At 39.3% G+C, this 15368-nt stretch overlaps 1 protein-coding gene across 4 annotated transcripts; it reads left to right on the top strand.

Moving 5' to 3' along the window:
• The first annotated feature begins 1492 nt into the window (after positions 1 to 1492).
• Positions 1493 to 14742, top strand: LOC105015088 (ectonucleoside triphosphate diphosphohydrolase 2). 4 transcript variants are annotated; one of them, XM_010877943.4, is made up of 9 exons: positions 1493 to 1691; positions 6495 to 6612; positions 7557 to 7707; positions 11194 to 11353; positions 11871 to 12098; positions 12376 to 12648; positions 13163 to 13303; positions 13416 to 13550; positions 13767 to 14742. In XM_010877943.4, exons 1-9 carry the CDS (start codon positions 1575 to 1577, stop codon positions 13980 to 13982), a joined length of 1539 nt encoding a protein of 512 aa, XP_010876245.1. In that variant the 5' UTR covers positions 1493 to 1574; the 3' UTR covers positions 13983 to 14742. The 4 variants fall into 4 exon arrangements, with proteins under 4 accessions (XP_010876245.1, XP_010876246.1, XP_010876247.1 ...); XM_010877944.4 differs by having other exon boundaries at positions 13184 to 13303; XM_010877945.4 differs by having other exon boundaries at positions 13214 to 13303.
• Positions 14743 to 15368: the final 626 nt, after the last annotated feature.

A 15368-nucleotide genomic window follows, 5' to 3' on the forward strand; every position in this document is an offset into this window, starting at 1 on the left:
TTACCTATAGTGGTCCAGAGGGATCCAGCACCCGTAGAAACAAACAGACCTCTACAAGCAGCTGTTAGGGAAGAAAGACAATTTGCCTTACCTGTGAGGGGAGAGAGACTTGGTAGCCTTCCAGTCAATGAGAATCAGAGCCAGAGAGATAGACAGTCTGTGACACAGCCATGACCTGATTCAGTACCACCTGAGATAGACAGAGAAGGAGATGATGAGTCTGTAGCTGTTGGGGACGCAGAGAGATTTTTGAACGCTCCTGTAGCAGACAAATCCACTCAGGTTAGAACATCAGCAAGAGAGAGGAGGCTAAGGCAGATGTTCACATATCAGACATTAGATGAACCCTCACTACAACTGCGCCCCACTGTCACCACACTCACCTCACCCTACATACCTGCATGGCCAACACTGTATCATTTACCACAGCTAACAGGTGTTGCACCTTACATCACATATCCTTACATGCCCCACACGTACACCACACCATTGCGGTACTGAACGGTTAAATTCTACTGTATGTTGAGTTTTGTTCAGAACACAGAGGTTTCAAATGTCAGGAGCCATTTCTATTTTGGTCAGGGAGCACATGTGACGCCCAGCAAAGTGTGGTCATATTATATGGTTTAATTATGTATATTTTGAATAGTTGGCATATGTATATTGCTTTATAAGGGCCTCATTTTTTTCATTTGGTGTACATTCATTTTGTAAGCTGTATTCCAAATTTCCACCACAAGGAGCTTCGCCTCCCAGTGAGACGGCATATTGTGGATGTAGCCGACTCTCGTCTTTAGTCTGGCAGAAGCGAGAGAAGGAAACACAATACCCGTTGCCCGTCGCATCATTTTCCTGTTCTTTTTAGAACAACATTTTAATCTGACCACAGGCCTCATGCCGGGGACTGTTACAATATGGACTACATAATATGTGCAGATCTACCTTGTCACAACACAACTGAACACATTAAGGAAATAAATTCTACAATTTAACTCAGGCAAAACTTTTGACTGGTACTGTATTTTACAAAACAATAAGGGACCATCCAAGACATAAAAATTGTAGTGTGATGTGTATACATATATTATGTGAATAGGCTATGTTTGTACATTGCAATACCAAAAGGTTTAAGGGGGGGATACATTATAGTTTATTTTAGGCTACAGTTTGCAGCGTTTGCTAAATTGTACATTCACTGCAGTAAAACAAGTTAGGTTGGGTTCTGATGGGGTACAAAAGTTGAACTATGCTCATTATAAAATAATATTCTCAAGAATAAATTGGTATGCCACATACTGTATGACTAATTAATATTAGAAAATGAATATAGCAGCTTTTGTGGAGAAATTGAGACGATACTGTCTATACACATAATTCAGTTTTTTTAGGTTTGCAAAGAAAACGTCTGTGGTGTTCTGTGATGAGAAGGAAGTAGCCTTAACTGTCCTGACGAAGTCAATGACACATATATGCGTTGTATGAAGCCAAACCCTTTGTAAAATGAGTTACCTCACTCACGCTGTCATCTGCAGCGCACTGGTTTTCAGTTGCAAGAATAGCATTATACATCGCACATGGCCAAGCAATATTTTCACGTTTTCTTAGCGTTTGCGCTATTACTGTTCGGAATAGTATCTATTCTTCTTTTAACTATTCCAATTGGGGACTTGACCGCACCTCCGGAATTTATGGTAAGATTCTCAAGCTGTCTGACTGCGGAATACATGGGTCACAGCGGCAAAATACATTTATCAGAACTCTGTAGTATCGAAGTAAACAATGTAATATTGGTCGATCTAGGCGAAATGTTACGCTACATTAATAATGAAATGCATGAATATGTGCTATATCCCTGGCAGGTTTGGGTATAGGTTACTTTATAAATGTAGCTTAATCCGTCACAGTTATCTGTCCACATTTGTTATCAGTAACGTAACTTTTGGATTATTAACGTAATGATTAACGTAATGATAAGGATACTTTGAATTGGTTTACTTTTAGATTACTTTCATACTTAGAGGCATTAGAAGACAAATAGGAATATAACCAATTGCACTTTTTGCAGTGTCAATCAATGTTAGCGTTTACTGTCCTGAAACATAAACTTATGGGTTATGTACAGTGCCTTTGGAAAACGTTTCTAAACCATTGCTACATCTCTTCATTACACAGTAAAGATCTGTCAGATATCCAGTAATTCCAATTAATCCAATAACCCTCGATCTTGCAGAATCAGACTTCTAAACGTTTATGTGTTATTAATGTTTATTTTTTATTCAAAACATTGTTGAAAACGAAATGGCAATTTCTCGAAAAAGATATTGACATTATTGTATATTAAAAAAATTTGCGCGTACCCTAAATTTGCAGTAGTAGATATTTTGATCCACAACCACCAACGTTCCAGAAACCCTATAGGCACGTGAAGGCAAGTTCCCAGTCTTGAACACCCGAACACAAATACATTTTACCCGCCCAAACGTAAAAATGACATTAGCAACCCCAAACTTTTGAACGGTAGTGAATATGCAGTAGTACTCATAGGTTTGCATACCCTGGCAGAAATTGGGAAATTATGGCATTGATTTTGAAAATATGACTGAACATGCTAAAAACTGTTTTCCTTTTTAAATCATAATGATATTACAGAAATCACCCAAATGGCTTGAATGTTTGGCCTTGTTACAAACACACAAGGTGACACACACAGGTGAAAATGGCAATTAAAGGTACATTTCCCACACCTGTGCCTTTTTAAATTGCAATTAGTGTCTGTGTATATATAGTCAATAGGTTTGTTAGCTCTCACGTGGATACACTGAGCAGGCTAGATACTGAGCCATGAACTGTCAAAAGACCTACGTAACAAAGTAATGGAACTTTATAAAGATGGAAAAGGATATAAAAAGATATCCAAAGCCTTGCAAATGCCAGTCAGTACTGTTCCATCATTTATTAAGAAGTGAAACATTCTGGGATCTATTGATACCAAGCCAAGGTCAGGTAGACCAAGAAAGATTTCAGCCAAAACTGCCAGAAGAATTATTCGGGATACAAAGAAAAACCCACTGGTAACCTCAGGAGAAATACAGGCTGCTCTAAAAAAAGACGGCGTGGTTGTTTCAAAGAGCACAATACGAAAATAGATGAACAAAAATAATGCCACAAAAAACACCTTCACACGCCTCACAGCTTCTAGCACACTGTAAACTGGAGTGAAGAGACCAAAATAGAGCTTTATGGTGACAACTATAAGCGCTGTGTTTGGAGAGGGGTCAACAAGGCCTATAGTGAACAGAATACCATCCCCACTGTACGTGAAGCATGGTGGTGGCTCATTGATGTTTTGGTGTATGAGCTCTAAAGGCACAGGGAATCTTGTGAAAATTGATGGCAAGATGAATGCAGCATGTTAACTGAAAATACTGGCAGACAATTTGCTTTCTTCTGCACGAAAACTGCGCATGGGATGCTCTTGGACTTTCCAGCATGACAATGACCCTAAGCACAAGGCCAAGTTGACCCTCCAGTGGTTACAGCAGGGTCAGTTCCTATTTTAATTTGTTGCCATGTTTTGTTTTATGATTGAGCCATTCTGTTATAACCTACAGTTGACTATGAATCCCATAAGAAATAAAAGACATGTGTTTTGCCTGCTCACTCATGTTTTATTTACAAATGGTATATATATTACCAATTCTCCAAGGGTATGCAAACTTTTGAGCACGACTGAATATAAAAAAAACGTAACAATGCAATGCATTCCTATATGTTTACAGGTTAGTTTACATGACCTATTCCTTACCTGTGCTTAGAAGAAGCCATTTTTACAGCAATCTGGAGTTTGTTACACTCTACCACAGCTGTATAGAAAAAGGCATTGTCACCAGGACATCTCGTTAAGTCAGCGTGATGTAGCATGAGAAATTAGTCTTGCGGTGAGCTCATGAGGAAATAACACCTTAAGATGAATCACAGGCTTTTCAGCCATTAGCCTCTAATTCGAGAATAGCCAACATAAGATTGTGTGCTAGGATTCAGCATAACACTTTACATTTGATTCTGTTCTGTATGCAATTTATTCTCAGTTTTTGGATTGAAGACGGGATAGATTTGGGATCAGTGTACTTACATAAGTATGAAATGATTGTAGTTATGTGACTGGGAGCTGTGCGTGTGCATACATGCGTACCTGTGAGAGAAAGACTGACGTCTATGGCTGTCACTATGACAGGGCCCTTTGAAACCATTGCTAGGTACTGTAGGTTGGCCTGGACACCACCACATTGCCTTGCCTTTGCACTGGGGACCCACAATCGCAACTCACTTTAAGTCCTGTTTTGTACAACATTATATTTACTCTCTTTTTTTCGACTTGCCTGTTGAAACTTGACATTTTTATGTTGTCTGAATGGTGTATGGTGCTTAATTTTCCATAACTATTTGGGCCATAGTAAGTTCAACTGTAATAATTTAGACATAATGAAATGACTTCATGCAGAATGTCGACTTAAGGTTTAAGGGATAGTTCACCCAAATTTAAATAAGGATTACAATTTACAACCCCCATTTCAAGATGGGACGCTGCGTAAAATGTAAAACAGAATGCAATAATGTGCAAGGAATTTTAAGAATAAAGTTTCAAAGCGTCGTATTGCAAAGTGTTTGGGGATTTCATCATTTATGGTACGTTATATAATTAAAAGATTCAGAGAATCCGGAGAACTCTCTGTATGCAAGTGACAAGGCAGAAAACCAACATTGGATGGCCTTGATCTTCACGTCCTCGTGTGGCACTGCATTAAAAGACACAATGTTGTTGTGGAAGTCAATGCATGGTTTCAAAGTATGTTGCTGCATCCAGAAATGGAAGTTAAACATTTAACATGCAAAGAAGAAACCATATATTAACAAGATCCAGAACCGCCACTTCCTTCTCTGGGCCCAAGCTAATTTAAGATGGACTGAGGCGAAGTGGAAAACAGTCCTGTGGTCTGACAAATCAAAATGTAAAATTATTTTAACTTATTATTTTTGACGCGAAGAAAGACCATCCGTCTTCTTAACAGCTCACAGTTCAAAAGCCAGCATTCGTGATGGTATGTGTGTTCATTAGTGCACATAGCATGGGTGACTTGCACATCTTTGAAGGCACCATTTATGCTGAACGATGTATACAGGTTTTCGATCAACATGCTGCCATCCAGACATCTTTTTCAGGGAAGGCCTTGCTTATTTCAGCAAGACAATGCCAAACCACATTCTGCACATATTACAACCGCATGGCTCCGTAGTAAAATAGTCTGGGTGCTAAACTAGCCTGCCTGCAGTCCAGACCATTGAAAACATTTGGCGCTTTATGAAACAAAAAATACGACAAAGGAGACCCAAAGTGAACAGCTTAAATCCTATAACAAGCAAAAATGGAAATACATTTCACAACTACAGCAGTTGGTCTCCTGAGTTCCCAAACGCTTACAGGGTATTGTTAAAAGAGGTGATGCAACACAGTGGTGAACATGCCCCTGTCCCAACTTTTCTGAAATGTGTTGCTTGCATCAAATTCAAAATGGGCATGTATTTTTCCAAAAACAATAACATTTCTCAGTGTCAACGTTTGATATGTTGTCTTTGTACTATTTTCTATTGAATACAGGGTTTAAATGATTAGCACATTTTTTGCCAACTTTTTGGGGGACGAACAGGGTTGTATTTTGAAAGTCCCAAAAGTGTGTCTGTACATGCTCTTTAGATTATATACTGACTATTAGTAAAATGTTAACTATCTATAAACCTTAACCATTACACTAACCTTAAACTTTATCCTACCCTTGACCCTTGCCCTAATCCAAATATGAACCCTAATCTTAGACAGTCTTATTATTTATGCAACCTCTACAAATGGAATATGGGACTCAAAATAAAGCATAATTGAATAAGGAAAAATTTGATTATTTTGTCTTTTGGATAAACTTTACCTTTATAGAAGAGAATATATTATCTGCAGCAACATGATGTAGGTCTTTAAACAGTCAACTGCAATTTTCCTTCTATCTTTTAGAAATTCTGAATCTATGATTTAATAGCACAATCATGATTGGAATTTACATTCACTAACAGTTCCTTAATGATTTGCAAACATGGCTTGTTTTCAGATCAGACCACGCCTCTTAATTATTTCACCCATCCTCTGTTGCATCATCCATAACTTTACATTACTTTTTTCTTGAAGTTACAATGCAAGCAACGATATTGCTGCCAACACCCATAAAAAACAGAGTCCTGGCCACCCAAAAGAAGGGATGTAGTTAAATGTGTTCCAGATGCCTCTATCCCTATTGCAGGTATTTCAGTAGATGCATATCAAACACCTGATTGTTTGTAGCCTCTTATTGTTTGTGGACCCAATTAGGTTGACTTTTCCTGATGTTTTTTCATAGTATTTGCCCTTTTCTCTAAATGTCCTTTCTTCTCTCCACCCTCATTCTCCCCAGTATGGGATAGTTCTGGACGCAGGTTCCTCTCACACATCCATGTACATCTACAAGTGGCCTGCTGACAAGCAGAATGACACAGGTGTGGTCACTCAGCACAGCGAATGCCATCCCAAGGGTAAGCACTGTCCCCATGGAAGGATTATTTCAGGTGGTTGCTGTTTACCGGCTGTTTACATATAAATTACCTGGGACTATTTTTACAAGCACAATTAGCATGTGTTACTATTTAGTAACCAATTATTTGAAGTCCTATAAACTAAAGATTGTACAGCCGCTGTTTTTAGTTAATAGCTTTTTCTTCAAAACCCTACTGAGTATTAACAATCTGAAAACTTTTAATCAAAAATGTTTATCAATTAATTTGGCAAAGAACAATTCCCATTCTGTGCACTGGGTGTGCCTGGGAAGCATGTCTACAGATATGAAAGAAAAAAATGGATGCCTAGCAACAGTGGATTATGTCAGTAGTTCTGTAATGACTCATTGTGCTGTGTGGTTTTCTTGTCCTTTATTACTTACGGTACTCGTTAGTATAAGTCATAGTTGTTGGATGAACAATCAATGTCAAGTATTTTCACACGTACTTGAACTCTGTTTCATGTAGACAGCATTTTCCGGGTATTAATCTCCATGTGCTCTCAATACTTTTGAAATACTGTAACAACAACTCTGTATGTGTGGGATGGCTCCCAATCACAATGAATCCCTTTGTATTTGTTTTACATGTATTGTTACAAGCATACAAATACCACAACATCTGTCTAGTTCAGGACTGCCCAACCCTGTTCCTGGAGATCTACTGTCCTGTATGTTCCAACTCAAATTTTGCACATCTGATTCTAATAATGAGCTGGATGAAAAGCTAAATAAGGTTAGTCACAAATGGGGTTGGAGAGAGAACCTACAGGACAGTAGTGATCTCCAGGAACAGGGTTGAGCAGCCCTGGTCTAGTTCATACTGTTATTTCAAGGCACCGTAGGTTCTTCTGACTGAAGCATATTATTCGTATTCCAGTGGCCTGACTACATACTGCACTACTTGGTGTTCCCGCCAAACAGGTGGTGGGATCTCTAGCTATGCGGGGCAGCAGGGAGCGGCTGGGAAAAGCCTTGAGGATTGTCTGAACCAAGCCATGCAGGACATCCCCAGAGCTAGGCATGAACTCACCCCTGTCTACCTCGGAGCCACCGCCGGCATGAGGCTGCTCAAGTGAGTTGTACTTCCTGTATGTGTGTTGGTGTGCATTTTACATTTAACTACGTGTCCCTTGGTTTGCAAACAATCCATGGGTAAGGATTTCCCAGACAGGAGTGAACACGCCTCCGCTTTTAAACTGCCACGGTCAAAAACGGCCACACCTAGAAAAGCCGTTATCACAAGGCATGTGACATTGCTGCTAAAACACATGTCTTGTGCACACACAGCTCTGGAAAAAATGAAGAGACCACAGCAAAAAAGTAGAAAAGGAAATGTTTAGGTGAGGAAAAGAAGCGTTCAATTTGCAGTGGTCTCTTAACTTTAACCCTTCTGTTCCTCACTCAAAACCTTCATTTTCTGCTTTTTTGGAAAAGAAAGAAAAAGGTGCAGTGGTCTCTTCATTTTTTCCAGAGCTGTATCTCTGTTCATATGTTGCCATCATCGAAAGACAAACATGGGAAAAGCTCTTGTGTCATGACTGCAGTGGTACAAACGCACATGATAGAATATGCTGAACGGAATAAGTAGAGTTAATACCTTACAATTGTGGTGCAAATACAATACAGCTATTTTTGGATGTACCTTTTATTGATGGTTTTTCATTGATTGCACTGTCCAGATCCTACAAAAGTCCCCCTGAAAACAATTCTGGGTTCTCTGATTCTTCTGTCACATACCCTAAGTGCCATCTCGAAAGGTCCTAAGAATTTGAAAGTTAATTACCATCAGTTAGATTTTCCAATTCCTGTCATCCTTCACCCCAGTTCAGCAGTACCAGTATTTTGGATTGTGCCGCAACACAGCCATGCATTTTTTCATTCCAAGATACAAATATATTGCTTCCATTTTTTATCAGTCATTTGATTTTGCACCTTGTTTGATGCAGGTGTCCTTTTTAACAATATATACAGATCTAGACCTTCATTTCAAGGCCCAAAGTAATCCATTAAAGATGCAGGCTGTGACTTTAATTGGAACTAATTGGAACTAAATATGTTTAAAACCTTCCACTTTGTACTGGACGTGTAATGTTTTTTGCATGTGGATAATCAATACATTGAATCACTATCATGTTTCAGTTAAACATGACATTCCAAGTTTGAAAGCAAATTAAAATGATAAACTTTGATTAGCAAATTGGATTAGATTAGATTGGTTGCTGATAATGGTCCTTGTATGCCAATAGTGAGGAAAACAATTATTTATTCGCCTGCTGATTTTGTACATTTGCACACTGAAAAAGAAATTATCAGTCTATCATTTTAATGGTAGGCTTATTTTAACAGTGAGAGACAGAATAACAACAACAAAATCCAGAAAAACACAATTGATTTGCATTTTATGAGTGAAATAAGTATTTGATCGACTCTCAATCAGAAAGATTTCTGGCTCCCAGGTGTATTTTATACAGGTAATGAGCTGAGATTAGGAGCACAGTACTAAGTCAGGTTTTGCAGAGGGGATCTAATACTTATTTCACTCAAATTAATTTATAAAATTTTTGAAATGGGTTTTTCTGGATTTTTTGTTTTATTCTGTCTCTCACTGTTCAAATAAACCTACCATTAAAATTATAGACTGATAATTTTCTTTTTCAGTGGGCAAACGTACAAAATCAGCAGGGGATCAAATAATTGTTTCCCTCACAACATTACAAATGTCTACACTGTATTTATGATCAGTTTGAGCTTATTTTAATGGACAAAAAAATGTGCTTTACTTTTGAAAACAAGGACATTTCTAAGTGACCTCAAACTTTTTAAAGGTAGCGTATATTAATACATACTTTTAAATTAGAAATAACAGACATTACAAATTTGAACATAATTTATAAATAACAAAATATCTTGTTTTTTTATTAATACCAATAACCAGCACTGCACCGCCCAAAACACTAACGGGCATTCCAGCTCTGAAAGAATACAACACAGTGTGTCAACCTGTATCCACCCCGTTGGATTTCTTCAGTTTGTTTTGTTATATAAGGGGGATTAAAATTGAATTAATTTTGATAGAATAAATCCTGATAAAGTCAATATTGATTCCTACTTGGGTAACTATGTGAAAGCTATGCACACCTACATTATGCAATATTGCCAAATATGATAATATAATTGTAATATAATATAATATTATAAGATTGTTGGGGATCAAGTATGTTAAGGATCGTGGATAGACAGCAATATTCAAGTCTTGCCATTGAAGTCGTTTTTAAGAAGCAGCTGGTTATTACTTCTGCAAGTTCTGGACACCAAGATATGCAATGGTTCAGTAAAGAGTGCCTCTATTCGTCCTTTTCCATAAGCACTCGCAAGTTATTGGTGCGAATTGGAAAGGTCATTTTTGGAAAATCATGCACTTCCTGAGGCAGTCTTGAAGAGTTGGTCCAAAGCTGGGAAATTATTGATGGTGAACCAGGAACAATTAGGGTTTAAGTTCCTTTCTCCAGGTTTAATGCACAGATCACTATGTTGACCCTGGAATCTACCAACAATCAACATGTCAGTCACTCACTTTCACTCCTTGATCATTTCAACTACACAAAGGCATTCTTACTTAAAGGTTCCTATTTGAGAGGACAATGACAATAATAATAGCTGCGAGACAGAATTGGCAGTAAATCCATTGTAAATGTCCGCAGTTAGGCTCTAATTGGTTGACAACCAAAGCAGGGCATTCGCTATACTGGGCCATGATGCCGCCGGACAGGATGCTTGTTAGCGGTGGTATTTTGACAGGACCCCGGCTTTCCTCATGTTTAATTGGCCTTACAGATTAGAGTGGCTGCTGCACCCTCTTCACAACACTGGTACAATTGACGGACCATGACAAGTCCTCAGTCATGAGGACACAGTGGAACTCAAACTGCTAACTCCTTCTACCGCAGCCCTGTTGAGGTGGTTTGGGCCGTGTGCTCTTCTTTGCTCCCCTGAAGTTGACAATCGTCTTATTTGTTTTGCTGACATCAATCTCCTGGCACCAATGTCGGTTTGCTTAACTCATCCTCGTAGATTAATACGTCGCGCTAAATGTGGCATTCCAACGATGCCAGGGGGTCTAGCATAGGGCGATGCAAAGTGGCACAGTTTTCGGGGTGGATGGGTAGATAGTGGTTGTATAGACGGTGAATGTGTAGTCGCTCAGCGCACGTATACCAGCTAAAGCCTTAATTCCAGGTTGAACAAACGTGGTAAGAAATGTAGGCTACTTGTTTGGCGAGACGTACACGGAGAAAGCACGTGTCGATTTTCAACCATTCCACACCTGCTGAGGAGTTGCGTGACAAGATCATGATCAATAATTATAGAGTAAAATGTTTTGAGAAAAATAGGGTTGAAATGTTTCAATAAAGAGATTATAAACAATAATCTAGTCTAGAATAAATTAGAGATTAAAATATTTGCCTTGTAGATACTTGTAATTCATAGTCATGTTCATTCCATACCCCAAAGTTTATCCTGACAATATCTGAAGCTGTACATTTTTATTTCTCAACAGTATCTCTAGCCCGGAACACTCAGCCCAGGTTTTACAGGAAGTGGGTCAAAAAATCAAATCATATCCTTTTAAATACCAGGGGGCTGCCATCTTAAGTGGCCAGGATGAGGGGGCGTATGGTTGGGTCACTGTCAACTATCTCTTGGAGAACTTTATCAAGGTAACAATGCCCACTGTTATAGTGATTTATGTTTCCACATATGTGTATACAGATATTTGTAAATTAAGATCATGCATGGAAATTGCTATGGCTGAGTGATTGTGATTGAACACTGCCTTGCTTTTCTTAGCACACAAACATAAGCAGTTAGGAACAACTTAAACAAGTGATCAGCAATTAAAAACCTTGAACCCCAACCTTAAACCATACCCTTACCCTAACCTTAACTCTGTTAACTGTTTTAACAGAGTTAACTGTTTTAAAAATAAACTTCAGTTGAGAGGGACGTAATCTCCGCTCTCTCTGTTGAGTAACCAACCACATTAATGTCTGCCTTTAGGGCAGATCATCATCTGAGATATGTTTAAGTTATTAAAACTCTGAACTCCTTTAACTACACCAAATGGCTACCTAAGGACCTCTAGTGGTCATTACAAAAGGGCTATGACAATGCATTTGCTGAGGACCACCTCCCCACACATCACTCCTGATAATTCTTCCTGTGTGCTGGCTGTAGTATGGCTTTATGGGTCGTTGGTTGAGCCCAGGCAGACCGACGGTGGGGGCACTGGACTTTGGCGGGGCATCCATCCAGATCACCTTTGTGACCAAAGACGAGGTGGAGGATGCGAAGGACAGGAAGAAGCTACGTCTGTACGGCCACGACTACTCCCTGTACACACACAGCTTCCTGTGCTTTGGACGGGACCAGGTCCTTAAACGCCTACTGGCTAGCCTGGTGAAGGTAGTAAATATCAGTTTGGCAATCATTAGAACCTCTTTATACAGTATGGCAAAGGCCCAAAGTCTTTCCCAGTCATGTCACATGTTACGGAATAATACCTGGTGCCCATTGCATGAGACTATCAGAGTATACATCAGATCAGGACTATTGAAAAAAAGAAACTTTGTTAGTTACTTATATATTTTTCTCTCACTGACTTTCACTCCTTCAACCACACCAATCTCTCTATTTCCTCTACCTCCTCTCACTCGATCTCTGTTACTTTCCTCTCTCACAGGCTCAGGGTCACACAGGCAGTGTGTTCCACCCATGCTTTCCTGCAGGCTACAGCACCACCATTAAGATGGAAACATTGTTTGACTCTCCATGCACAGTGGCCCAGAAACCCAGCTCTGGCTACAACCCCCAGGCAGCCCTGTCTGTGGTTGGCAGTGGCGACTACGATCACTGCCTGGGCAACATAACTGAGCTCTTCTCCTTCAGCAGCTGCCCTTTCTCCAAGTGCTCTTTTAACCAGGTGTTCCAGCCTAATGTCAGCGGCCACTTCATGGTAAGAAAAGGAACGGCCCATAGAGTCAATAAATCAAAAGAACTGTGGTCTCAGAGCTTGGTCTCAGCAACAAGTTTTTACCGCAAAATGACTCAAGATGCTAGATTATTTATTTGTGGTAACTTGCAGATATCAATAGCTTGACATGCCACCTTCCAAGGAAATGTGCATCACATGTTCAAACAAGTTCCCCCCCGAGGTTTGCAAGTGTGAGACAACTGTGACAGAACTGTATCAAATGTCTGTGTTTTTCCCACAATTGACACGCATAATCCTGCATAGTACGTCTCAAACATGCTGGTGTGAATTCAAACGCTATGGAATTGATTATGCACACTAAGATAAGGCTATCAAGAACTACATTCTCCCTCTCGTAATGTAAATAAACCCTTACTCTGAACCACAAATGTAAATCTAGCTTTAGCCCTACCCTTTCCCTCACGCTTGGCTTCAGCCTTTACCAAGTCATAATCAAAAATCATTCTGTTCTCTCTCATTATTAATTTGTCCTCAGGCATTTTCTTCCTTCTTTCAGGCATTTTCTTCCTTCTTTCACGTTCATCAGTTCCTACTAAGTGCTACTGGAATTGATGTCACCACCCCTGCCCAGTTGGAAAAAGCAACTCGTGCCATCTGTAACATGAGCATCAATCAGGTGTGTGTGTGTGTGTGTGCGTGCATACATGCGCAGGTGCATGTGTTTGACAGTGTAAAACAATGCCACTGCATCCATGTGTCTGCATGCCCATGTTTGTATGTTGTTTTAGACGTTAGCGCTAGTCCCAGACCAGAGACCTCGTCTGCAGGACTTCTGTGCTGCCTCTTTATTCACCAAGGTACTCTTAACGAGAGGCTATCGCTTTGACGAGAAATCCTTCCCCCACATTTCTTTCCAAAACAAAGTGAGTTTTATCGATGGGAACATTGGTTTTCTGTCCCCTTCTTTTACTCCACATGTGAGCATAATCATTCATGTTACACAGAGTCATGTAAGTGTTGTACAAGCACTGTATTCATAGCTACATTCCATCCATTGAAGCTTAACCTCTTAATGTCTAGTAGCACTATTAGAATGTTTTGTGTACCCGGACTGAGGGAGTTGTTTGTGGTTTCACCAGGCGGGGGAGACGTCTGTGGGCTGGGCCCTGGGCTACATGCTCAGTCTGAGCAATCTGCTGCCAGCCGAGAGCCCCGGCCTTAGGAAAGCCCTGAACCCTGGAGCTTGGACCACCCTGCTCTTCCTTGTCACGCTCCTCCTCATCACCAACCTGTTGTATTTCGCCCTGCAAGTCTTCTGCAGTAAGAAGAAAATATGTGGTGATACGGCCAGCTAATCATCATCAAGGTCTTGCTTTCTTGAGACCTGCCATCACTGTATTTGGTGGCAAAAGATGGCAAACTATTTGGAGGAAAGATAGCACTGATTCAGTTGTCTGTTTACACTGACATGAAAAAGGTAGTACCAGGCTGTCAAAACATTGGGAAGTGAGGTATGCAACAAAATGAGGAATTGTGGGCTATAAATAAGATGTTCTACATAACTGTAGCAAAAGATTAACCCAAAATGAAAATTCAATTTCATTGTGCTTTGTATTCAGTACTTTGTAACGTAAATCTGATAACAAAAAATAAACATGTTTTTACATGAGTGGTCTTTGCAGAAAAGGCTTGTCTTCATAAGCTCCATCGTACATGTACTACAACTGACTAAAACTACAAGTACCGTCCTAGGATACCCACTTTTGTGTCCGGAAGCGTGCTACGGATAGTTTGTCACATTGATAGTAGTGTCATGCTGGCAATATTAGAGATTCCGTAGCAACAATAAGACTTCCGGTTTTTGGATTTTCCCTTCAAAATAAAAGTCCGCGGTAAAACTCGCTATTAACAATAAATGAAGCTATTATGCCACTTTGCTTAGTCTATATTGTAAAAATGTATTGTAGTAAATGTTCAGGAGAGTAGATAGAGTGATTATATGTCAAACTAAACATAGAGAAGCTGCGTTCAGGACTTATGCTGTTCACAACTGGAATAAACTACTAGAAGATCTTAGAAGTGCCCCAAACATATACATTTTTAAATCCAGGTTAAAAACCCTTATTTTCTCACCTGCCTATGACTGAGCACTTAAACTTAACCACGCTGTTTAGCCTTATAGCTTCTGATGTTTATATCACATTTTTAATCTTAATATGTTTTCTTATTATATTTTTTATTATTATGATGTATTCATCTGTTTTGATGTTTTCATTTGAGCATTTTTTCTTATCTTAATTTACTTTCATATATTTTTATTTGTAAAGCACATTGAATTGCTTCGATGTATGAATTGCTATATAAATAAACTTGCTTGCTAATAAATCAAGGGGAACTATGTATTTGCAATTGTTGCTGTCATTTTACTCTACCCATGCCAATGTCCACAATGTAACTCAATGGATATGACATAAATATTGACTCATACAGAAAGAAATATTCTATACCCCGCGCTGAATGTATTGTAGGAAAGTTTCAGGAGACCCTATAGAGTGATTATACATACATTAACTGTGGCATATAGAATATTTTTTTCTGTATGTGTCAGTATGTATTTCATATCCATTGAGTTACATTGTGGCCAATGGTATGGGCGGAGTAAAATGCAAGCAAAACATTTGCAAATACACAGTGCCCAAGATTTTTTTTTACATATATAGGGTGTGGAAAAATGGTGTTAC

The sequence above is a fragment of the Esox lucius genome, chromosome 14 (genome assembly GCF_011004845.1).
Source record: "Esox lucius isolate fEsoLuc1 chromosome 14, fEsoLuc1.pri, whole genome shotgun sequence".
In the NCBI taxonomy this organism is placed as follows: domain Eukaryota; kingdom Metazoa; phylum Chordata; class Actinopteri; order Esociformes; family Esocidae; genus Esox; species Esox lucius.

What these genes read in the sequence shown, in the direction of transcription:
- LOC105015088 (XM_010877943.4), top strand. Translation starts at nt 1,575, where the DNA reads ATGGCCAAGCAATATTTTCACGTTTTCTTAGCGTTTGCGCTATTACTG. An exon ending in CCGCACCTCCGGAATTTATG is followed by an intron (nt 1,692 to 6,494) that starts GTAAGATTCTCA and finishes CATTCTCCCCAG; the next exon opens with TATGGGATAGTTCTGGACGC. An exon ending in ATGTCAGCGGCCACTTCATG is followed by an intron (nt 12,649 to 13,162) that starts GTAAGAAAAGGA and finishes ATTTGTCCTCAG; the next exon opens with GCATTTTCTTCCTTCTTTCA.